The 25460-nt window shown below is 41.2% G+C and overlaps 1 protein-coding gene across 1 annotated transcript in view; it reads left to right on the top strand.

Annotated features, from left to right (window-relative positions):
• Positions 1–25460, top strand: part of SVEP1 (sushi, von Willebrand factor type A, EGF and pentraxin domain containing 1) — a 138563-nt gene that overhangs the window by 31621 nt on the left and 81482 nt on the right. The window contains exons 4-6 of the mRNA XM_075137410.1: positions 18892–19050; positions 19296–19475; positions 24124–24303. Coding sequence (XP_074993511.1) covers positions 18892–19050; positions 19296–19475; positions 24124–24303 — 519 coding nt within the window. The remainder of the gene's footprint in view (positions 1–18891; positions 19051–19295; positions 19476–24123; positions 24304–25460) is intronic.

Below are 25460 nucleotides of genomic sequence, written 5' to 3'. Positions count from 1 at the left end.
GTCAGCGGGTGGTGAGCAATTGCATTGTACATCACTTTTTTTGTATATTCTTTTATCATTATTATTATTATTTTCCTTTCTTTTTCTTTCAATTAAACTGTCTCTATCTCAATCCACAAATTTTACCTTTTTTTCCAATTCTCTCCCCCATCCCACTGCAGGGGGTGAGTGAGCAAGTGGCTGTATGGTGTTTGGCTGCCTGCCAGGTTAAACCACGACAGTAACGGAGAAAGAAAACCCTAAAATTAACCAAAAACCACCAACAGAAAAGTTTTCTGTGTATACCAGCATGATTTCTGAGGAAATTCTTTAAAAATGAAGTTGTAGGGAGAAGGTGAAAGCCCACATTCAATTTTGATGTGTGCAGACCAGAAGAGCATAGGTGTAATTTTACGTCTGTATGCAGTATTGAAAAACATCTCCTTTCCAACTCGATGTCATCTGAGGCTTTAGAAAATAAGTTTCTGTGCCAAAACAGACTCTCTTTTGTATTAAGTACGGAGGTATTTCTGAAATAAATTTGACGCAAAGTTGGAAACTGATGCACAAATTACCCTTTTTTCCTTATCTCGGAAGTGACTTGTCCTGGTCACTTCAGAATGTCATGAAAATAAAGCCTCTGGCCAAAGTTCATAAGTGCAATTAAAGGAGAAGAATCAACCATCTGGAGGGCTTGAGAGGAGCAGAAACCCTGCTCTGAATAGAAATAGACATGACATAGAAATAGTCTCCAGCTTTCTGTGCCGATCAGACTTAGGCTCTCCCTGGAGCGCCCAAGCTCTCCTTTTGCCACAGTACAACCACTGCAGGCAGCCGTCACAATGAAGAAGGTTCCAAGTGTAAATACAGCACCAGCTAGGTTTAGCCTTTAGTTGAATGACTGTAAAACCTTTACTGTTAAGCCTGGGCTTTGCCTTGAGTCTCTACACAGGATAAAAAAGCAGGCTGTCTTACCTTTGTTGAGATTTTACATGGTTTGAAAACATCCTTTTCCAGCTGTGCAATCCCAAGCAAAGTAGTAGTTTACAAACTTTGTGCTGAACATGTCTTCCTTAACTGCCTGAAATATTTATCAGCCAGTTGTCGGAGATTTTTAAACCGTTTAGGCTCATACTGTTTTAGCATAGGCCTTTGATAAGCCTTTGACTGGTCTTGCAGATTTGAGAACCATTTTCAGGATTGGGACTTGCATCATACCAGGCACTTATTGGAATAATTGTCTGTCCACTGAATTCCTTAATGAAAATGTTTTTACTGCAACATTCTTTGATTACCCCTATGGATTACCTGGTGTCATCTTGCCTTCACTACCTTTTCAGAAACACATAGCCAGGATGTTTTCACAGACACGCGCGCACACATATTATTCCTGAACTTGTGCCAGCCTCACAAATTAAAAGCAGACATTGTAGCATTCTGTGAGCCTTTAAGTAGCTTTTGTCTTAAGAGAAGAAAAAATTAAAATTCTTGAAAGAGTGCATCAGGGATAAAATAAGATGGCAGTATTCAGCAAAGACTGTTAATTATTGAAATGAGGAGAGAGGTTAAGAGACTTAGAGCTTGTTTTAATTAACTGTTTTGTCCCTAGTGGTTCTCTAAGGCTCCAAAGTGTCACCGTTAAGTCATTCCCAGAACTTAATCTGTGCTACAATTAACTCATAAGGTTTAGCCTTAGCGCCTGCTCCTGTGAGGTTGTGAATAGGTATCAGAATTCCTAGCATCATTAAGTTGCTCCCAAAGTCTTGTCAAAGCTGATTCTTTTAACCGGACTGGTACATAGAACTCTTAATGTGACAAAATCAGGCAGTCACTGTGTCTCTGTATTTGGAGTTTGATGGATTGTATATGGTGTGTTTGTCACTTGGTCAAACAAATTTGACCCTTAGCTCTCAGAATCAGTCTCCAATTGAACATGGAGAGTAGGAATATTTTCATTTTATTTTTAAGTCCTTGTTTTGATTTACGCTGTGATATTCACTCTACCTAGGCCAGTGAATATTGCAAAGTGTGTTCTCTGTAAGAATAAGTACTATTCCTTTCAACATTTTAAACAAAATTGTACACTTCTGTTCTAATATGAAGCAAGTATTTTGTATAAAATGCAGTTTGCATCATTTTGCATGTGTTCAGAGATGGTCATCTGTTAGTTGCCCTGGATTTGCTGAAAGGGAGAGGAAAAGGTAGAAGTAAAAGTGCACAAAGCTCATCAGGTCATAAGCCACAGCTAAATAAGTCATTTGTTTGCAGATTTTGACCTAGACAAAGTCTTTCAAGGGATATTTACCCAAAAGGCAATGTAAATGTTCCTTCCACTACCTTCTGTCCATTTGGCTACCACCATCATAGGAGAGGAGAGATAGTAGCAAGAAGGGATGAGGTGGCTTTTCTGTTGCCTCTCCTGTGCAGTCCTGTCCAGCTGACTTCTCTGTGCTTTCTGTGGAAAATTGTCTGGCAGGTTCCTCAGATCATTTCACAATCACTTCCAGGGAAGAAGCCCTCTCTCTGTGTCCTCTGCAGCTATGCTCCTCGCTCCTCCCGCTGTGCACATTCTCTTGTTTCTTCAGCCACAGGGGTCCAGAAGTACTTCAAACTCTGGTATCACTCCAGCAAAGGCAGTGGGCAGCAAGAAGAGTATGCTGGAAAAAACACCATGATGAAAAGGGGGCAAAAACCCACTCAACTTGGAGCAGAATTAGGACAAGTAGGTTGCAGACATTTTATGATAAGCTTAATCTATCTGCCAGGTACTCAAAGCCGGAATGGATGGGAGCAGTTTGGTCTGCTGTCTTGTAAGCAGCCTTGTTTTCTTCTGTCACTCTAAAATCTACTGCAGATGGCCCAACCTTCTCACCCAGAAACACTGGTGAAGTGTGACCGGATCCCTTAAGAATGAGAAAGCAGCAACACAGATCAGTTTCATCAAACAGGAAATTGGTTTCTCCTGGTTTTGTTGGTGTTTTGATGCAAACAGAAATCAGGACTCTGCACAGAAATGGGAACCTCTTCAGGCCAAAACCCTAGGGTTTAATTTGTTACCATGCAAAACAAAGCCAGACCAGCAACTCATACTTCCAATGCAGATGTTTTAGTAGGGCTCACATCTGAAGGTTGAATTTTTTCTCTCTAGTCTGAAATTTATTAAATATGAAGTGTTTCCCTCCACAAGAATGGGAACAATGAATGGACATTTGCGGGCAGGGGGGCAGGGAGGGAGTTGAGAAAGGTTAGTTTTACAGAAGTGTGTATAATATAGTTAATCATATAGTCTAATTGTAGTCATGTTGTTTAGTTATAGTTTGGACTTGACAGATTTGAAACAAAACCCAATACCATTAAGCACTAAGTTGCAGTTTTTAATTAGTGTAAAGCGTAGAGGAATGGCAAAATCTCCATCTATGTAGGTGTGTGCAGCTGTACTGATTTTACACGGAGCTGCACCCTATTGTAACAACCTAAGATCTGGCTCCTTCTCCTGGCCATGAGGCAAATCTGCTAGGGTTTTTTCCATGAGAGTGAAAGAAACATTCTGAGGATAGCTAAAAAAATAAGTGGATTTTTGGCCCAAAAAGTTCAGACAAAGGGTGTTCCCTTGTAAATGCCATAGTCAATACCCATGCAAACTTTCCATCTCCTTGTGGCGTGTAGTTTGTTTCTCAAACGAGAATGCTGGAAGATAAGGTACGAGAACTTTCCTACATTGTGCCTCCTAATGCTGCATGGTTTTTTTCACAGATTATTGCTATTAATTCCAGCCTATTTGGTGGTCAGGGCTTCGCAGAATAGTCCAGAGTATAACATTCCTATTACCATTGTCAGGCTTCCCTTCAGCTCCAGTTTTTATGGTTTTATAACAGAAAAGTGCTTGCTACCTTCTGACTGTGTTCCCCTAGAAAAACTCTTATCTGGAAATACACATAGGTGTTTTAAAAACCTCTATAGAGGTGGAGACAGGAAATGTCAGTGTTCTGATGGAATGCGGAAATACCTACATCTGCACGGGCTGGGAATACTCTTAAGTCGCATTAATTTAAAGGCATATATTTATATTCTGAGTTTAATGTTTGTGTAAAAACGCCTGGAGCTTTGAAGGAAAATGTTAGCCTGTTACTGTGTTTTCTCCTTCTGTCCCTCATTTCATGCTTTGCCCATCTGCTGCCCTCAGAGCATCCCGTGAAGCCTACGTAGGCCTGGGAATGGCAGTCTGTTAAAGCCTGCTGCAATAACTCTAGCATCGTAGGAGACAAGCCCAGTGCGTCTTAGAGCAGCGACGTGTGTCCGCTCACTGGAGTCCAGGCCAGTCCTGTAGTACCTTTAAATGCAGCAGGTAACTAGTTTAAATCTTCTGGATCTTTTTTACCTCTGTGGCGCAGAGATGCCATAGGTCTCAAGACAGAGAGTGTGGAAGAGGGGTTTGCCTGCAGGAATATGAAGTGCTGCAAAAGTTACTCTTTCAAGTAACTCAGTTCACAGGACTAGGTTTTTCTGAATCCAGGAAGGAGAGTGGGAGGCTGAGTAGCCTTATTCTGAGGAGTCTTTGTGTCAACATAGAACGTAAGGAATGCTTGCCAAACTACACCAGAAGAGTGTAGTTAAGCTGGTCTTTCTTTTGGACTTCCATTATCATCTATCTCACAGAGACATTAGTGTGTATACCTAAATATACTCTGGTCATCTAGCCCTACTTCTGTTGTCAACTTGGCAAAGAATATCACCTGAAATGCAAATATTCAATTTCCCTCTTTTCAGAGTCTAAGCTTTTGCCTCAATATAGTGAGGGTCAAAATATACAGTCACTTGCAAATCCCTTCATTTCAATTTTTGTCATTGTGAATTGTAGAGGAGTAAAACACATATATAAATTTTGCTCTGTTTTGTTTTTGAATGGAAATTCAAAATACAATACCTTACAAAATACAACATTATTTTTAAAACATGGCACTTCTGTGAGCACCCCTATTCTTCCCAGATGGCCAAAACCACTTCATAAAACTGTCCCAATGGCAGCACAGGGGTAGGTGGTTAGCTTATGGCACAGGAATACACAAAGGCAAGGACACTTGCTCTTCATTAGTGACTTGATTTCATCAATGGAAGTAGCCAAGCTGTATTCACGTATGGCTTTTTTAGGCAGACCAGTAGCCACCTTGTGCCCATGGTCCAAACCTCTGATAACAGAAGTAATGTGATCACAAAATATTGGACTGAGAAGGAGCATACCAGGCTCAGACACTGAGGCACCCTCTGCCAGTATCTCTTTAATGTAACAGTAGCTGAGGGTTACCTTCATTCCTACCTTTTTCACTACTTAGCAGTGACGCTCCTTTTCGGTACTAATCCGTGATAATGGCTCTCCTAGCCTATGTGCCAGAGGAGTTTGGCCTAAGAGCAGTACTAAGCTATACTGTGGCCCCAAGAGCACAGTTTGCATGGTCCTCAGTTCCTGTTGACAAATGAGGTCTCATGCTCTGCCAGCTTCCAAGATTCTGCTGTCTTCACTCTCCTGATAGCTCTTCAGCATGACTAGCAGTTCTTCAGGAGCTGCCTGGGCACTTTCCGCTATGTCACAGGCAAGAAGGCAACTCAAATCCTGAGAACATGTGGAAAGCTCCTTACCGTCTTCTTGTTCCCCCACTTCTTTTTAACTACCTATCCCTCAAGGTGCAGGTGATGGATTACAGCTGTTACTTGTCTCGTTTTTGTCTCAAGGATGAAGCAGAGACAAGTATTAAAGGTAACAAGTTTAAGGTCTGTGAATGTGGTCCTTCAAAGTAATGTCTTAAATTTCGCTCCCAGTGATGTTAGAGATTGATTTATTCTCACTACTTTTAAGGTCATTTTTGGGTGGCCTCCTGTGTTGAAATAGAAAGTGCAGTGCCTCATGCATTCCTACATCAGAGAGGTAGTTTATCTGTTGCTTGCATCCCTCACTGGTTCACAGTCTGCAAAAGTGCAAGAAATTAGCCAAGAACTTGGCTCCAACTCAGGAAAAACTGGATTATTTTTAGACAGCATTAATTATCTTGTGAACCTAACTAATTGGAATCAAGTGCTGTTTTGGAATAGATTTTCTAGCTAAAAATCAGTGGTTTAATAATCATAAGTCTCAGGTCCATTAAGCAGTGATTTAATTATTATTGCTGCTTACTTTTTTTTTTTTACTTTAGGTTGCAGTTAAGAATGTTCCTTCGTTCTTACTGTCCATCTCTGCAGGTGTAGATGGCCTTGTTTATGGCAAAAGAGCTCAGAAAAAGGGCATGCAATTAGAGAAGAAGATAGGATCAGAAGTGTGGCAGACCTTTTTCCTCCCAAAACATACAAAGGATCCCACTACCCCTTAGAAAGAGAACAAGTGATTCTGCTTCTTCAAGGTGGAAAAAATACCCTTGAAGCTGAGAAGAGGATGGAGAAGTGGGACACAGAGCACAATTTCACTTTGGTGTACAGAGAGGCTGAGCACCTGACAGTTCTTGAAAGAACCTCACTCTGCTGTTTCCCTGCTCCCTTTCTGGCAGCAGCAGCAGGCTACTTCATTCTAGTTTAAACAACTGCACTTCAGTAAGGCCTTTGGATGTTACAGGTTGCAACTTTAGCATGTTTGGTCGATAGTGGGAGAACTCTTGCATTGCAGAAGGTTAGGTCTTTGCAGAGTGGCTAAGGGATGGAGACCAGGTTAGTGCTGTCTAGTGGGGGATGCAAAGGTAGTGTTCAGAGATGTTTTAATGGAGGTTCTTCACAGAAGGAGGCTTTGTTAGACTGAGGAATAAGGCTGTATATTTGATTGTGGCACTGCAACATAATCTTTTTTATCTTTAATTTTTTTTACCATAGCTTTCACGGTAGTGAAGTTCACTTTGTTGGCAGGCACAGAATTTAGTATTTAAAACGCATTCCTTCGGTTCAAATCTGAGGTGACCCTTTTGCTTTCAGCTGACATTGCTTTAGCAAGAGTCAGATGCGTCCTTAAGGACTTCCTTCATGTCTTGCAAAGAAATGAGAGGGGAGAAGGAGAAGGGGAGATGGGGGAAATGAAGTGAGCAGCAGTCACTTTTCCAAATGTTTCTTGAGCAAACAGCAGTTAATAGTGAGCATAGTGATCTAGCTGTTCTTTCAGTGCTCTTGCTTTCCATAAACGAGACTCTATGTTGATCTACATATTTAGATCATTTTAAAAGAATGCAGGAGATCCTCTCAGTTTCCGTAAGAGTTTTGCATGAGGAATGGAGGATGGGATTTATGGCATTTTTCACAGTAAATCATGGGTATCAGTGGTGATTCCAGGAATTAAGTAGGAACTATAACATCGAGATTACAACAGTTTACTGAACTCTGCACAGGGATAGCTAGGCTAGTTTCACAATATGTAAAAAAATAATTGGCAAAACCACCACTTTTTATTGTCTGATTACTGGCCTGAGCCATTGCATGTGCTTCAGCTCTCTTCAGTTAACCAAAAACTGTCTGACTCTCACCCTGGGCTGCTAAGTAAATAAACATGGAAATAGTGACATATGTTCTCCATCTGCACAGTCATGTGCTATATCTTCAGTGCTCAGAAATGTTACTTAATGGGAGTGTAATCACTGTTGTTGAAAAGTATATTTAACGATAAAAATAAGGGATTTGGAAAAGAGGCCAAGTTTGGCACCTAATGCAGTAGTGACGGTTTATTGAGGGTCTGGCAGAAATGGCTTCACTTTCCTGTTTATAATAGCTTTTACTTGCTGCATTCCCCATCTGTGATTCAGCAACTGGAACTACTCTGATCTGCAGAGAAAGGAGGCAGAAATAAGTATCTTTTCTTCTTTTTTTCTTCATGATGATATGCACCAACAGCTGGTGGGAGTGGGTGTTGGAGGCAACAGCAGAAAGGAAGCGTTTCACATTAGACTAGTAAAATAATTTAGGACCATACAGGGTTCTGTTAATACTTTGCCAAGAGCAAATTCACAATTTTTGCCTGAATGAGAAGGAGAAAATCTGAGGATGTGGAGTCTCTGACTCCTCCTGTATTCCTCATGCAACTTGCTGCTCTCCGGAAGGCTACTTTGCTCATTCAGTTTGACCAGAGAGTTATTTTCAGTTACACTCTTAAGTCCCAAGAATCGTTGAACACAAAACTGTGTTCAAGTGGCGGAGTAGGTGAACACAATGGAAATGGATCCTGAACCACGAGGCAGGTTCTTCACTGCAGAAACCTATCAGTGCTGTGAAGGTTGGGGTGCATGCTTTGTCGACTTCTAAACCCCTTATTTTGGTTAAAATTACCTTTGAGGAATCCCAGGAGAAGGTGATTTGTTGAGTTAGCTGTGTAACACGAGACTCTTGCACGCTGCTTCTGAAAGAAAGTGAAGGCTGTGCTGAGCAAGTACTGGCTGAGTTGTGGTGATTTCAGTGTGTCCCAAGAGTTGCAGACAGTGGAGTAGATTCTTACTTCTGTCCAGCTTCCTCTGGGTGTAGCACATCAGGAGTTCTTAAGGAACAAATTTTTTTTTCCCTAGCCCCAGCTCAGACTTCTCTCTTTCCAAGTAGTCCGTCTTTCCAGTTGTGGATAAAGGAGGACTGTTTCTTGCCTCTATCCCACGTGAAAGTTAACTGAGCAGCATATAGTGCAACCCAGATGGAGCTTTTTGATTCTTCTGATGCATCTAACTGCCATCACTTAGCATTTGGTCTAGGGATAATTTTGGCCCTTTGGGCATCTAGTAGCTGCTTATTAGTTCATACTGTTAGGGAGATGACGGATAGGTGGATTTGTTGGTACAATGGGGAGTAATGAAAAAGTAAGAAAAAGTATGGAGTGACTTTGCTCCCTGCATCTGATTTGAATCCCCCTCTGCAAATGTGTCCTTTACCTGGCCTCCCTTTTCCTTCTTGATCCAGAACTCTTTTTGTCAGCTGAAAGGAAGAGTAGAGTAATTTGATACATGATACGACGGTTGGACCAGGCCTAGAGAAAACTGGACTTCTAGTACCTTCAGACAAGACAGATACTAGATCTTTGAAACAGTTATTTGCTCATCTGTATGTAGCACAAACTAAACAAAATGTTGGGGTTCTTTTTAAAGGAATTTACTTTACTTCAGCCTGTCTGTATTTTTTTACAGTTTTGTAAAAGCAAAAATATAACTTCACAGCAACTATATGAAAATGGCAAATAAGTGAACCTAGGACAGGATGCTGATGTTCCTTTTCAGTGTTTATGTATTTAAATAGCAGGAAGCTATCCAGAGATCCAGAGCACTTAGAATGGCGCTACTTAGAGTACCATGTGCTGTCACATCAGCATTGATCAAGGTTTACTGAGGAATGTGTGCGTATGATTATGGTGAAGACCATGTCCAGAGAAGCCTACTACTACTATGTAGTAGTTCTGCTCTGAGCAAAGCATTTTCAGAATTTATTTTATTTCCCCTTTTAAGTAAGGGTCTGATTGTGTGCAAAGTTTTGGACACAAAACCTTCACTTGCACATAAATAAATTCACAAATAGTCTCTATTTGCATGGCAAACCTTAAATAATTGTTGTGGTTTAATCCGGCAGGCAGCCAGACACCACACAGCCCCTCGCGGACTCCCTCCCCAGCCCCCGTGGGATGGGGGAGAGAATTGGGGAAAAAAAAGTAAAATTTGTGGATTGAGATAAAGACAGTTTAATAGAACAGAAGGGGGGGGGGGGAGCGGAAATAATGATCACTCATACAAAATGAGTGATGCACAATGCAGTTGCTCACCACCCATCGACCGATGCCCAGCCCCAAGCAGCAATCACCCCTCCCCAGCCAACCCCCAGTTTATGTACTGAACGTGACGTCATATGGTATGGAATACCCCCTTGGCCAGTTGGGTCAGCTGTCCTGGCTATGCTCCCTCCCAGCTTCTAGTGCACCTGGCAGAGCATGGGAAGCTGAAAAGTTCTTGACTACGTAAGCCCTACTTAGCAACAACTAAAACATCAGTGCATTATCGACATTATTCTCATACTAAATCCAAAACACAGCACTATACCAGCCACTCAGAAGAAAATTAACTCTATCCTGGCCAACACCAGGACAGTAATCAACTAAGTTAATTTCCCAGAAAGACCTTTTTGTAGTTTTGGAATTTGTTGTACACTTTTAACACGATACGTTTTAGAAATATGCAGGGGCTTGAGGACATAAATCGGTATCCAAGCTCTAAAAATCAAAAGTGCTGGCATGATCTGATATCCGTAGCTAATAGGCACGTGTATGTTTGCTTTGGATATGCCCTCCAAATATATCACCAAGGCTAGATTTGATGTCTATGCAAACAGCAAACATGTAAACACTGTCTAAAATGCCACCGAGATTCAAACCAAAAGAGCTTCATTTCAATACATGAATGCCATTTCTGTGTATACAAATAGCACAAGTTGTCAAGATATATCTTGTGAATTTATAGCTTGAATGAAGCATGGGTAGGCTTCTTTTTAAGTTACAATACAGTACATGGAATCAGGATTTTCTTTTTTTATTCCTGAGTAAGCCACATGCTTTGAGACAAAGAGAGAAGTTACCCTCTGTAAAAGTGTATATAGTAGTCTTTATTTTTATGATTGTAAAACATTTAAAATATTTTAAAAGCTCTGTGTCCTTGCAATGCACATGTGTGGTTCAAATATGAATCTGTTTAAGGCACTCACTGTGTTTTTAACATATAATTGTTGGTCTGCTTTTTAAAAAAGTTTTAAAACTGGGCATAAATGGACTTTCTATATATTTTCGGTACCACTGCTGTTACCAAGGAGGATGTTTTGCAGTCAGGAAGCAGTAATCCTATCTAAATGTGCTGGCCCCAAACCTACCCAGGGGTGCTCAGCACAGTTGTGGCTCACAGCCAGACCTGCCTGTGGAAGAAGGTCCTTGTAGGCATCCTAACTTTTACAAGCTGTGATAGCTCTTGGGCTTATATTCTTTAGCAAGCAGATCGTTTCCCACACTGGGTATGCTTGGGGTACTGAGATGGGATGTTCACCCAAGGGACTGCATCTCCTTCCGGGCAACTTTCCAGTTCTTCTGCCCCATGGGAGAGGATCCAAGATTCTCATTTTTATCGTGAACAAGTTACTTCTGCTGAAAGTTTGTTATGACTGTTTGAAGCGCTTAAAGATCTAGAGCTAGAACATCTCAAACTGTCATTCCAGACACTGCAGCCTACTTGGTAGTGGAATATTGCAGTTTTGATGTCTGTAAGCTCAGTAAAAAGGGTTGAGTGAGCCCCTATGTATCGTGTATAGAAGTAGCTAAATTCTGATTTGTTTCACCCTGCTCCCCCCAGTGAGAGGAAATTTGTAAATCTAATAAAGAGATGGAGCAAAATACATCGAATAGGAACAGAGAAGACATCTAACTTGTTAAATTGCTAATCATGTTGCTGTAAGAAGGATGCTTAACGCATACTGACAAAGAACAGATGGATGAGCAGGTTCAATGCTGTCTGAAATTAATGCAGAGCACATGCTGGGGATAACAGGAGATATTAAGAACACGCTGAGACTTTAGCAGAAATCCTTCCCTGATCCCTACACTTAAAGGCAAGCTCAAGGTTTTCTTTTGCAGTTTTTGTACAAGTCATACATGTCAAATGTTTAACTAAAGCCACTTCCTTGCTTATTTCTTGTAATCCTATCATGCTCCTGGCTCATGTTTTTTTTATGGCACCATACATGTTGCAAACTGCAGAAAAGTGGATTACAGTATCTGCCAAAGGTTTAGATTTTTTTCTCCTTAGATTTCCAAAGGCATTTCATGGACACAAAGTGCCCATTCTGACAAAGCTACCATACAGGAGATTTAAAAAAACCCCACCTTCCCAGATAACTTAAATGTGGGAACAAAAACTATAACTTCTGGAGGCAGTCTCTACAGTAGAGACCCAGGGTGTGGAAAGTCTTTGAGAAGCAGGCTTAAAGATCTTCATGTACAGGTCCAGTGAGGTACACTTCAGAGGCTGGGGTAGTCTGTTTTTCTGCTGTCCCAAGCTGAGCATTTTTTGGCTTGTAAACACCAGGAGAGAAACCCACAACCCTGGTTCATTGTTTGGTTTAGTAGAATAGACTTGAAAATTACATTTGTGTCCCACGTTTGCAGAATACAATAGTTACAGCAACAGCCAAGAGATACCACTGTGAAATGTATGGAGGGGGCAGGGGACTGGGGAGTTTCATGCAGTCGTGGCTTCCATCGGTATGCCTCCCATGTTATTCACGTTCTTTCTTTGCAGAGGCCACTCAAAACTGAACTGTGCAGCAGCAGCAGAATGTTTTTTGGAGGCAGGAGGGCGGGTTGGGCAGCACTGCGTGCTAGTACTGCAAGACATCCCAAACTCTTCCTCTGCTGCAGCAGTAAGTGGGAAAGCGTCAGGAAGTCTCTTGCTGCTTGGTGTGGAATAGGGATCTTAATTTCTTCCATGACACCATGCATTATCCTTGTAAAGCGTATTTTATTTGGCAGGCCATTGTCACAGGGAATACATAACAGCCCCTTGTTCCTAGTGCTTCTTCTAATAGGCCCTTAGGCAAATCTGATCGTGTAGTACCTTGTCACAATGAGAGATGCAGATATTAGGTTAGAAAGATGTAGCACATGATAATGTACTGTAGCTTCTTTGTACTTTCTTCCTCATGAAAGTTTTACTTCTGTTTAGTAAAATAACTAAGCCTTATAGTCAGGCCCTGTTGTGGTTTAACGCGGCAGGCAGCTAAACACCATGCTGCCGTTTGCTCACTCCCGCCAGTGGGATGGGGAAAGAACTGAAAAAAAGGTAAAACTCATGGGTTGAGATAAAGACAATTTATTAGGACAGAAAAGAAAGGGAAAATAATAACAATGATAAAAGACAAACCATGTCATGCACAATGCAGTTGCTCACCACTCACTGACCGATGCCCAACTAGTTCCCGAGCAGCAGACCCCCAGCCAGCTTTTCCCCCAGCTTTATATGCTGAGCATGACGTCATATGGTATGGAATATCCCTTTGGTCAGTTGGGGTCAGCTGTCCCACCTGTGTCCCCTCCCAACTTCTTGTGCACCCCTAGTCTGCTCTCTGGTGGGGTGGGGTGAGAAGCAGAAAAGGCCTTGACTCTGTGTAAGCACTGCTCAGCAGTAACGAAAACATCCCCGTGTTATCAACATTATTCTCGTCCTAAATCCAAAATGCAGCACTGTACCACCTGCTAGGAAGGAAATTAACTCTATCCCAGCCAAAACCAGGACAGGCCCATTCATGGTGGCAAATTTAAAACATGACTGATGCCAGATACAGCTACCACAGCATTTGTTTCACACACACAAAGGTCAGGGTGTCATATTTTCTAATTTTCTTTTTCTTTTTTTGCTGTTGCCAATGCACGAGAATCTTAGATGAAGTAAAGCAGTGGGAGAGAGATCCCACACCTTCAGGTTGTAGTTTTCCTCCATGGGCATAAATGTGAGTTAATTTGAGGTTATTTTGGTTGTCCTGATGTTGTGGACTATAATTCGAAGTAGTTCTAGGCACACACTGGATCCTCCACATAACTTCCAACGAATGAATACAAGTACGAGACCACATATGCCAGGTCAAAGATCCACATAACCAAAAATGTCCTGTCCATGTATGTTCAGTAACAAAAACTGAGGAAACAGGGAAAGAATTGAATACAAACATCCAGTGATCATTGTTTAGAGATTCTATGACCTATGGATTGCATCATTTTTAGTAGACGCCAGCAAGCTAAAATAAGAATAGGTATTCATGGTAGCCTCTGATTCTGGGATAGATTGACCACTTCGTTATGTTGAATGCGTATCCATGTAATCAGTGTCATAAAAGTAGTTACAGTAGCATAAAACCAGTTTGATTATATGGAAAACTAGGCTTTCTTTCCTCATTTAAGAAGTTTGGGGGTTGAGTTATGAAGACTATTTATGTATTTGTGATTTGCATCAAGGTGTCATTTCATTTAGGTTTTACACATATGCAGAAAAAATGAGAATTAGAGACTACAATCATCACAGTAGCAGTGTATGGCTAGAGCTCAGGTTGATGCAGGAGAGAGCAGGATATTGCCTAGCTGATTCCTGCCATATCCTGCAAAAGATAAACCCTTAATCGGATCCTTCATTAGCATCAAGTGTGGAAAAAACAGCTCATGCCAGGGATTACTTAGTAAATGTAGTTAGTGGGAGAAATTATGCACTGAAGAAAATACAAATTCCCTCAAATTAATCTTTGAAATACATGGAGTTTGATTCTCCTCTCTCTTACACTGGGATAAATGAAAAATAATTCCATTTCAGTGACTTAGATACACTAGTGTAGTTGGAGAGGAAATTGAGCTGGCCTGCTCTCCCGGAATTTTACAAGATTTACATTTTTAAGGCAGAACTGTTTATCCTTAAAATTTGTACTCGTACACTCAGAGGAAGAATCGTGACCCAGTGTCACAGAGTAGAACTACCTGTTTAAATCCAGACTGGGGTCTTTATGCCATCGTGTGGGTTCAGTAGTGATTGGCTTAACTTTGCCGCTGGCTTTAGAATTTGCAGTTTAAAAAAAAACAAACTGGATAATACATTTTAAGTGTTTGATGAATCTCTGAAATATACCTTTTTTTATGTTGTCATTTTTACGATGTTAAATTATTCTTCCTTGAAGATTAAAATATCAAATTTGTCATTATTGTAGGCAGGCAGAGCAGAAGAATTCCTACTGAATTTGAAAGTCTGTCCTTTAACTTTTTGGTGGACTTTCTTAACTTTCCATGTCCATTGTTCAGCTTCAGGCAATGTCTTGACATATGTTGTCAGTACATGTGCGTTGACTGAAATGTTTTTATGTCTACTCTGTGGGTCTTTGTTTCTGGCAAACCTGTGTCATATTTCCTTTCCAGTGATTTCTTTTTTATGCACAACTTAATTTTTTTTGATAGAAAAAGGAGTAAGAAAGTGTGTTCCATTGGTGGCCTAAGAAGTCATCAGGCCCTGTAGTGTTCAAAAACAGAACAGACATGCTGGATTTTGTTACATTTTTTCAGTTAGTTGTACACCCTAGGAGAGCATAACTGAGGAGGAAAATGCATGAGGAGGCATGCTGAAATAAGCATGTATTATTTCATTCCCATTTCTGATCAGAAGGTTATTGCACTGTCATTACCACGGACAATAGAATCTGAATGTTAATCATTGGTGAATATCTACCATTTTATGAAGGCAGTCATTGATGACAACTTCAGTGTGAGCCATCCTTGTGTGCTTGGGGAGTTTGGGGCCTGTGCTTGTTTGAGTAAGCACGCTAATCCCTGCTTCCAGATATCCTTTCATTTCTGTAACAAAGAGGTAATCCTTTGGTGTAACTCAATATTCACTATTCTGTTCTCAAGAGGAGAATTACATTAAAAAAAAAGCATTTCCTTGCTCCTCCCCTTGCTTCTGGTTCTCATATAGACAGTAGTTAAATCTTTTGTTGAGAAGATCATACATGCAGATGTACACATAAGTATCCTCTCTGTTAAAATTGTTCCCCCATTTTAAAATTCTTGCCTTTCTTGTCATTCTTGCCAGATTGATGCTTATTTACACTGAGGTTCATTCATGCACTGTTTTGAGCCTTTTTATACCATCACGTTGTTGGCAAGGGGAAGCAAGCTTTGAAAAAAAAAATTAAATTGTTCTTACAGATTAGCACTGGTGAGGATGATCTCTCCCTGCAGTCAGTTTTTGCAGGTATAGAGGGCATGTCGGTGAGTGCAAACTAGTGACTAGAATGCAATGAAAATTTGGCACTGCTTGATTCTCGGAAGAAACCCCAGAGAGACACCTGTATTATCAGTCATGGATGGGGCCACGTGTGCTCTTCAGATGTTCTTGCCCTTCAAGTTCTCTCTTGCCTCTGAATGCATCGCTGTGTGTAGACTTTGGCCATGCTGTAGTGCTGTCTGGAGCAGGAGGGGATCGGTCAGCAATCTAGCTGCGTCAGGTATGGATAAGTCCAGTCTTCAGCAGATAGCCGAAGCTCTGCTCTTCCACAGCTGATTTTGGAAGGTTTTAACCTAAGCTGTGGCCAGGCTAACCTCTACGGCTGTGATGGAAACACACAGAGGTCAGCATACTTATGCTCCATTCTTAAACCATCTCTTGGCATCACAGGATAGACTGTGTGATCTCACACAGTTGGAAATAGCTCTGTAACCAAGTGTTACCTTGTGTAAATTTTGAATGTAGCTTGCATGGAGTTCAGAGACTTAGGCTTGGAGAAAATTCTACATAAAAAGCCTAGATAGGATGCAGTTCAACTTTTTAGAAAGGCAGTGGGAAGCATTTGAATCATACAAAAAGAATCAGGACATTTGGGGAAACTTGTCTTTCCCAGTAGAGACATTAATAACCATTTTAACAGTATTATTTACCTCCTGCTGCTTCACTGGAAAGAGCAAATTGTAAGCGTAATTTCAGAATGAACCATTTTTGTCAAAGCCAGACTGATTCAAAGCCCTAAGCAAATTACTGGGTTTGTTGCTAAAATTGCCCACGTCACAGAATGGGTGATTATTTTTATCCCATAGTTCTCAAAACAGAAGCAGAAAAGAGCTGCTGCTTCATCTAAGGTGAGGTTGCAAGAGAGAGAGAAGTTAAGTTGGGTTTTTGTTGTTTTGGTTGTTTTTTTAATGAAACACTTCTTTTAGATGTCATTTTATATGCCACACATAGAACAGAAGAGACTAATTTACTTTTGCTGGCACATGGAAGGCAGCTTTGTCATACAGCAGGTCCCCTGTGATGCTTAACTTGCAGTCTTTCCTGTATCCTTTTGGATGCACTTCATCACTTTGTGCTGGATACCGGTTAGTTTTAACAAGGATGCACAGAGACTTCCACAAGTCCCCAGAGGGAAGTATTTCAGAGTTTTCAGAATAATACCTCTGATACTTAGCCAGTTTGGAGATGATCATCTGAAGCACAAGAAAATATTTCTGAGAGACCTAATGTCCAATCCCCAGAAGGTAGGAAAGAAGCAGTAACAGTCCCAGAGGAATGTTTTGCATGGGAAGGGCAGGTGAACTATAGAAAGGGATTTTTTTGCAAATGCTTTTCTGAAAGTCCCAAAACAAAAATGAAAAATTCCCAGCTCTAATTCTGATTGGATTTTTCTGCCCTTTTTCCTTCCTGAAATGCTTTGATTTGTACTTACATCCTTTACTGCTTAGGCATTTTCATTGTCTGTTTAAAAGTGTGTTTAAAATACAGATTTGTACAGCACCCAAAATCACCTCTTAACTGCTAGCCACTCAGTTGCTTTCTTCAAAATAAAACTGCAAATTTTTCTGAAAAGGAAACAAAAATATTATCTCTGGAATCTATTCAGAAGACTATGCTCCTTTTGTAAAGAAGTTCTAACTGTTCATATGGGTTGTTTGGCTTACATACTTACAAACTTCATAAAGTTTGGTTTACAAAAGTCAATTCTCCCATGACAAGTGAGGAAAAAGGAAGCTGGGGTTTCTTTTGGGTTTGTTTTTGGGGCTTTTTTTTTTTTTTTTTTTCAGTTTCCTAGAAAGCAGGAAGTTGTTTTCCTTAATAAGACAAGAGTCACAGTATCTTAGGACCTAACTCACAGAACAAACAGAGCTGGTCCAGTATCTACCAAAGAAAAGACTGATGCTGCCGAACTCCAGGAAATATACCTCAATAGGAGGGATTTGCTCCTCCTGTTGAGGAGCAGAGCACACCTGACTATGTAAGGAGGAAGGCACTTGAGGGTGTTTATGGTTGTACAGCTCTTTATACCATCCAGAGCTACATCAGATGGTACAAAGTCACTGTACTGAGGGGAGGAAATGAGAGGCTGACTTGCAGTCTGCAAGAGAAAGTGTGGCCATTAGGAAAATTTGTAGACAGTGAAATTAATGAAATGAGAGCTTTTTTGGCTGGGTTTCAGTGTTAATACTATGTAATGTTCTCAAAGTATTTCCTGAACTTTATATCAGGAGGCGTGTTTTTCAGCACAAGTGTCTTTGAGCTCTGTTTCAAGTGGTAATCTGATCAATCAGTACTTCACTTTATCAGCACCCATTGATTAGTCACTCCCCTGTTTCTAATATCATCCTGTGATATAAATAAAGATTATTATGGTGGTTTTCTGAAGAACAGAATTCAAGGCAGAGAGAGATAAGACTCAGACTTATCCAACCAATCTGAAGTTCTCAGGTGAGAAGTGCCTTTTCCCTATGCATTTTCCCTGCCTCTGAAGTCATCTCCTGAATCTGTTTCAGGATTGTGCATGTAGATGCACAGAGTTAAAAATATTAAATGGGATATAAATGAGTGCAAAAGCTTCAGGGAGCAGTTGCTTTGATTAGTTGCTTCATTGTTTGTAGTTCATACATTTTAACAACTATAGTGTGTAGATCATATATAATCATAATGTGTAAATCAAGGGCAGGGTTTTTTGCTATCTTGTGTTAGCTTTACTAAGAATTCGTGTGCATTAAACTTCGGTGTAGTTTTGAATGGCAAGGATTTTGTCTGAACTAATTTTTTACACCTCTAAATCAAGAACATCTTCGTGAGGTCAGCACAGGTTTTACCAGTGAAAATCTGGTGTGTCTTCTGGGACTGGGCTTCTTCTCAAGAAGATTAATCATGGACTTAATATCAGTCCCCAGGCAGTCACTGGAGAGACTTCCACCGAATTAGGTGAGCTTTAGCTCACCCCTGTAAGAACTCTACAGAACTTTTAAGTAGAGAATGCTCCTGCCCTAAGTGACACTGGAGGTATGAGGTAGAAAAAAATAATGTAAAAAAGTAAAGCAAACACACCTGAAAAATTATGCTAGCTGTGAAAGGTGGATATCCTGAACTCCTTTCTGTCATGTTTTCTTTTGCTCAACAGCTTGTCCACCAGGAACATACAAGCCTGAAGGTTCACCAGGTGGAATAAGCACTTGTAACTCATGTCCCGATGAGAATCATACTTCTCCACCAGGAAGTACCTCCATTGAAGATTGTACATGCCAGGAGGGATATCGTGCTGTAGGACAAACCTGTGAAGGTAAGTGTTTCCATCCAGGAACAGAATACTCCTGGAATGCACAACGCAGTGCTGGGATATTTTGTTATTTGTGTTTGCACTATGAAGGACATGTCAAATTGCATGCCAGATTTTCTGTGTTATTCCAAAACAACAGAAGTACCAAGATGCAAGTCAAGTTCGAAATGAAAAAAATTGTTTTCATCCAGTAGCCTATTGCACTCCAGCTAGCATCATAACTCCGTTGTGGTTGTTTAATTATTTAGTTGTTCACTGCCCTGAACTGAAGCCCCCTGAAAATGGTTACTTTGTCCAGAATGTCTGCAACAATTACTTCAATGCTGCCTGCGGGATCCGATGCAAAGCAGGATTTGATCTCGTGGGAAGCAGCATCCGGCTTTGTCAGCCAAATGGCCAATGGTCTGGATCAGAGGCTACTTGCAGAGGTATGGATGTCGTGTGTTTGAAAATTCTTTTTCTGTTGGATTAGTTTGTTCTTAGCAGTGATTTTATCTGCTCACTACGTAGTTGGGCATGCAGATCTGATCCTGTTAGCTCTTGAGTAAAAGAATGTTCCAGAGGTAAACTCCCACTCCAATTACTCCATTTCCCTCCTTCCTAAAATGGAAGTGGATCTCCTTCTTTAAACCTCTCTCCACCTAATTTCTATGAATTTTGTATCTACGTTATGTAAATCCAGAGAACCTACGAAGTAGTCAAATATATAACAAGACCTTTCCACATGAATGGTTTAGAATATCCACCTGGCATAGACGGGCACTGGATTTGGGAGACATTAACAATGGAAGAATTCCATTCTGCTTTCTTACAGTTCCTTCTTATGAAAAATAGGAAAGCTTGGGCCTTGAGCGTAGTCTTCAGAAGAATTTTGAGTGGAGTTTCACTGGGGACCAACTGGCAGTATCCTAGAAGTTCACTGTAAGAGAATGTCAGCTAGAAAAGAAATAAACAGAAGGTGTGAAAGGGAGGAGGCATGGGAAAGAGCATCCTGAAAAACATTATTTCTGGAGCTCTTACAAGTACATAGGAACACAGTTTTGCTTTGTTACCACTTGTGTCTGCCTGAGGTTGGGTTCGTGATGATTCAGAAGGGGAGCTGCATCCCCATGTAGTCCTGTCTGGTATGTCTTCCAAGGAGGGCCTGAAAAAACAGGTAGCAGCCCTCATCTCCTCAACAGCCACAGGTTGTAGTTCAACATGTTTGAGTTGGATGCACTTGACATAAGTATGCTGCACTGGAAACTAGTAAATAAGAAGTCATCAGCTCTTTCTGTAATTCTTGCCCTCGCCTTGAGTTCAGGGAAAGAAGCAGGATAGATCCTTGGAGGCATTAGCACTTTATGCCACTACAGCAAACACTGCAGTCCTTAAAGAAACAGCAAGTCATTGTTCTGAAATGAGGGATCTGAGCTAGAGATCAGTTCCTCAGGACATTCTTATATAGCAGGACTCTTCTTCAAATAATCCTGGAAAACCTAGTCTTCCTTCATAGCTTCCAGTGACAGAAGGCTGGTGAACAAGAAGCTTTCAACAGAAAATAAATTGATGGCCAGTACCATGAGGGTATCTTGAGAAGCTAGACTTAGAGCTGTTGACTTTTCAGCAGTCAAAACATAGACTGAAGATGTATGCTACTTCAGGTAGACTGGAATACTGGGAAAGAGCACCTGCCTGTCAAAACTTCTGTCACACAGTAGCCTCCAGTGCAAAAAATCTGGGGAAAGCTGCAGTCAGCCACAAAGAAAGGATTCTTCATCTTCACTGTCTATAGAGAAGTGGAAGATTCTAGTGCTTGGAAAACTTTCTGGAGCACTTAAAAATATTTACCTATTGGGTGTTGGTGCATGATCTTCCTTTAACAGGGAATTTGTCTGGAAGGTGGGGGAAGAGAAAAGTCTGCCTTGAGATGTTGTCTTGATTTTGAGTTAATATCCTTTGAAGCACTGAAAGGATATATTTTTGCTTTTCTTGTGCCATTCTCCATCATACCGAAGACTTAAAATTTAAAAAAAAAAAAATTAAAAAATCCTACCTTTACATGTGCTGGATCTGCTAGTCTCGATTCACTCAGACTATGAAAGGGAGCAAGATCAAAGGCACAGTTTATAGCTGTCTTGTTAATCTCAGGAGTATTTTATCACATAAATTAGGAAGGGAGAGTGAAGAAAAATCCTTTTGCAGTGCTTTGGATTTTGACATTAAACACTCCTCAGTTGTTCTGCTAGCTCAAATCTGCAGTGCTATTGGAAAGTGATTAATGCAGTCATGTCATGCACTTAACAGTGACCCATGAAAAAAACAACTACAAAGCATGTATTTAATCCAGAAAAATGTATTAGGAGAAAACCCAGAGCAAGCAGAATATACTGTTGTTGTTGTTTTCGCTGGCTTTATGGAAGTATTTCTTGGTCATGGAAAATGCTTTATTGACAAGAGGATGGTTTTGTGTTTAATGCATGGAACCATAACCAGGAAAACACGGTTTTAGGTTACAGGTTTCTGCCAGAGCCATACTGAAACAGTGAGTAACTGTGAACATTGGAACACTGAGGACGCAGGAGCACTACAGCTATGCAGTCCTTCCAGAAGAGGTGGCTAGACTTATCAGGTAGTGGAAGGGAGTGCCTTCTCCATAGGCACATTAACATTGCTGAGAGCCTCCTCAGTGCTCTTAATTCATTCAGGCTTCCTCAATAATGCCGTAGAGTTTGGAAGGAAGCATTTGCTTCCTTTTACCACGGCTTGGGTATTAAAGGCTTCCATAGAAACCTTAAAAAAGAAAGCCTGTTCTCTTCTGTGTAAAGCATGTATGATTCAGCTGCAAAAATGTCTTTCTTACTCACTGTACTACAGTTAAGATACAACATATTAGGAAGCTGCTCTGAAGCTCAGAGTGCCTCTTGCAAGATGGAAGTTTCAATATCTTTTTTATGCTCTTAAATGCACTTCCTAGAGGATGCCTGTGTATATGCAAGCACAAGAGGAGTAGTACTTTCGGAGAGTAAACATGAGACAGTGGTAATGCAAAAATATATCGGGTGCATCTGAATGGCTTTTTTTCTTTCTTTCTTTCCTATCCAATATACATAAGATTTGCTACAGACTTTTTTTCCCACTCAGGTGCCACTACAGTTGTTTTCAAAAAAGACATCATTTAACGTGTGTTTTTGTAGCTTTGAGGGGCTTGTAGTTATTGGTATTTATACAGCTGGTTTTGATTTGAAGGAGCGCTCAGGGTATTTGCCCATTTATTAGTTTGAGGGTGTATAGTGATCTGTTCAGTCTGTGTGTCCACTTATAGGCATGTCTCATCCGTGTGCAGAGTAAACAACTACTGGGAAAAGGAGAGAAAGTTGCCAGGTTGGCTTACTTTTGAGTGCATTTGGAGAGGAACTCGTGGTTTGCCTCCTATCTGGCGGCAGCAAGGATGGGTTAGTTGGTAAAATTGGCATCCCAAACCACAGTGGAGAAGCTGTACAAATCTCTGAAGCCACCTGTCACCAGAGCTTGTCCTCCTGCTAGCAAGGTCAACAGAAGCTGTGGAAGACAATCCAGGGAGAACAGAGTTTAGGAACTGCAGTTTTCTTGATTATATTTTTGAGCAGTCACACTGCCCTTGTGTGTTTTTCTTCCCCTAATAACTGTTGAACATACTGAGCAGTATCTGCCAGCTCCAGCTAAGAGCAGGGCTTTCAACCATACGAGTTGGTTTTGGAAAATCAGTAGCTGGAAGAGAGGCATGAATTATTGAAGGAAAAGGTGCACTGGGACCCCAGCAGGCACCTACACATTTGGGCTTGCTATCACCCAGTTGTCATCCATGTATCGTCATCAGATAGTCATGGCCAGACAGTAGGTTTGAGGGACTCAAAGGCCAGGCAGTGTGTATGTAGCTCAGAGTCTTGGCCAGAGGGGAGCAAGGGGACAAATGCAGAAGCGTAAGATACTGGCTGAAGAGGAGGAGAGCTGGAGGCAGTGCAAAGGAAAGAGGTCCTAGTAGAAGAGCTTGAGGTTATGACACTGAAACAAAGAACATAAATCCAGGCCATACCAGTGCTACTGCCTTTTTCTTCTTACTATCATTCAGCTGTTTTGGGATCAGTCTTAATTACAGTGTAGCTTTGTGTTAAATTGCAGCATCAGGATTCGGTAACAAAACCATAAGACAATCTGAGGGTCACCTCCATGCCCCACTTCCCTTTCTGCACACGCATCTTGCACAGGACTGCTTTCTCCTTGGCATCACGCTGCTTGCAGCGTTTGTGAGGCATGTCAGCAGAAAGGCCTCTGTGCTGAACAGCAGCCAGGACTGCCTCCATGGGGAGCCCTACACCTGAAAGGGTCTCTTGTCTCAGCAAAAGCCTAATTTGTTCCTTTTCATCTCTCGTGGTCCTGTTGTCTGTGACTGCCTTGTATTCCTTCTTCCCCTCTCTCTCCCCCCCACCATGATGAATGTCTGTTGTTCGGATTTGTGGAGGCTCATACATGTCTGTGTCTACATCAATACACTCCAGAGCGTCTGAGAATCTTCCTGAGCACTGGGACACTCCTCTGCCCTGTTAATAAGCTCTCAGCCTCCTCCCTGTCGTGCACTCAGCCTGTACCAGACTGCCTGTTGGAAATCCCCCAACGAACTCTCAGGCATGGCTGGGGGATTAAAAACTTCCAGAGACGCACACTTTTCCACAGGATTCCATTTGCCTGCAGCTGTCCTGTTTTGAAGGCTGATAAACATCACTAGCACAGGCCACACAGTGTGTGGCAGATGCCTTCGATGGCTAGGAACATTTCTGAGCACAGTTAGTTTCCTAGCCTGAAGTTATATCAGAATTTAGGTGAGCTTGGAAGCGTGTGCCCAACCTCATACATGCTATGTAGGACTCTGTAAGAGGAAGGCATCAAGCCTTTGAAAAAAATCAGCCCTGTTCCAGCCCTGTTCCCTAAATTTGTACAAACTACTGTAACTAGTGTACAAGCCAGTACCTGTCCCACCCCTGAAAACCTGGGCAAACTAGTGTAACTCCGCTGGTTCTCAGTGCTGTAGAGTGAACTGGTTTTTTTTTCCCTTTGCAGTTCGAACATGTCCCAAACTTCGGGCTCCTGAAAATGGACACATTAATTGTTCGACAGCTGATATCTCCTATAAGACAGTATGTTTTGTGACCTGCAATGAGGGCTATGAAATAGAAGGAAACACCAAACTCACCTGCCAGGGAACTTCACAGTGGGATTCCAAGGAGCCAAAGTGTGTGGGTAGGTATCTGATCACACTCTGTCTGTTCATGTCAGAGTGCAGCCTTTTCTGACATGCTGTCATGAGTGAGAAACTCTCCCTATTTTAATCTCTGGTGAAGCTAAGACAGGAATGAGGATTTGTCTATGGATGTTTTATACAGGTCTTAGAAGTTGGGGAGGGGCAAAGGAATTTGTAAGTGGAGAAAGTGGACAGATTATCATTGAAATTCAGCACAGGCAGCTGATAACTAGAAGGTTATTGCGTCTGGTGAGTGTTAAGACACTGTCACACAATGTGTTGTAGGAAACATGCAAGTTGTAGGTCTATACTATGGATTAAATGTGAACAACCAGGGGTTTGAGTTACCATCTTAAAGCTAAAGATGACCTCCAGACAAGTACTAAGGTATGTTAGCCAGGCATTGTAAGTGCCGAGTAGAGATGTGGCAGTTGTTACTTTTGCTGAACTCCCAGCAGGGAATAAGAGCTTAGGCAAGTTAGGGACCAAGCATCCCTAAGGCGGGATTCAGAGGTCACACCAGCTGTGCAGGGATAGGTAAGCATATATTGCTGTTCCAGAAATAAAGGATTGTAGATTTCAGAAGTACCCATTTAGGACTAGTGACAGGTATTAAATTAACTTAGAAAGGTAAGAGGAAGAAATACAGTTGAAACACTTCCAAGTGTAGACTGCAAAAAAAAAAACCCACAAGCTTAAAGTCCCGCAATTCAGAAGCTGATCCAGTGCTGACTAAAGTCAGGGTGAACTACATATCACTTGGGTCCAGTAAATGTGATGCCACTAGGGTGACTTGGCTTGAACCTGTGGCTATTTTTTACTGTTTTACTGCGGGCTTAAAAATGTGGACTTTGCGTGAGACAAGAATAAATTTCTAACTGTAGATATGTTTTCTAAAATGATGAAAATAATCCAGAAGTATTAATTTGTCAGGAGAGTTTGTTAAGAAATCCTAACCTTTCTTCTGTTGAAGTCAGTGGAAAAACTTCAATTAACTTCAAAAGGAAGGGACCCTGAAATCCTGTTGGAAGATTATAATTGGAAGATTAACTGTATTCATCAGTTGAATTCATCCTTTCTAGCTTAGCATTTTGATTATTAAAATCCAGCTCTACTCTGTATCAGAAGATTTCTTCACACCATGCAATATTGCCTC

Source organism: Calonectris borealis, chromosome Z (assembly GCF_964195595.1).
Source record: "Calonectris borealis chromosome Z, bCalBor7.hap1.2, whole genome shotgun sequence".
In the NCBI taxonomy this organism is placed as follows: Eukaryota; Metazoa; Chordata; class Aves; order Procellariiformes; family Procellariidae; genus Calonectris; species Calonectris borealis.
Note: the sequence above shows the minus strand (reverse complement) of the source record. Positions and strands in the feature narration are given on the sequence as shown.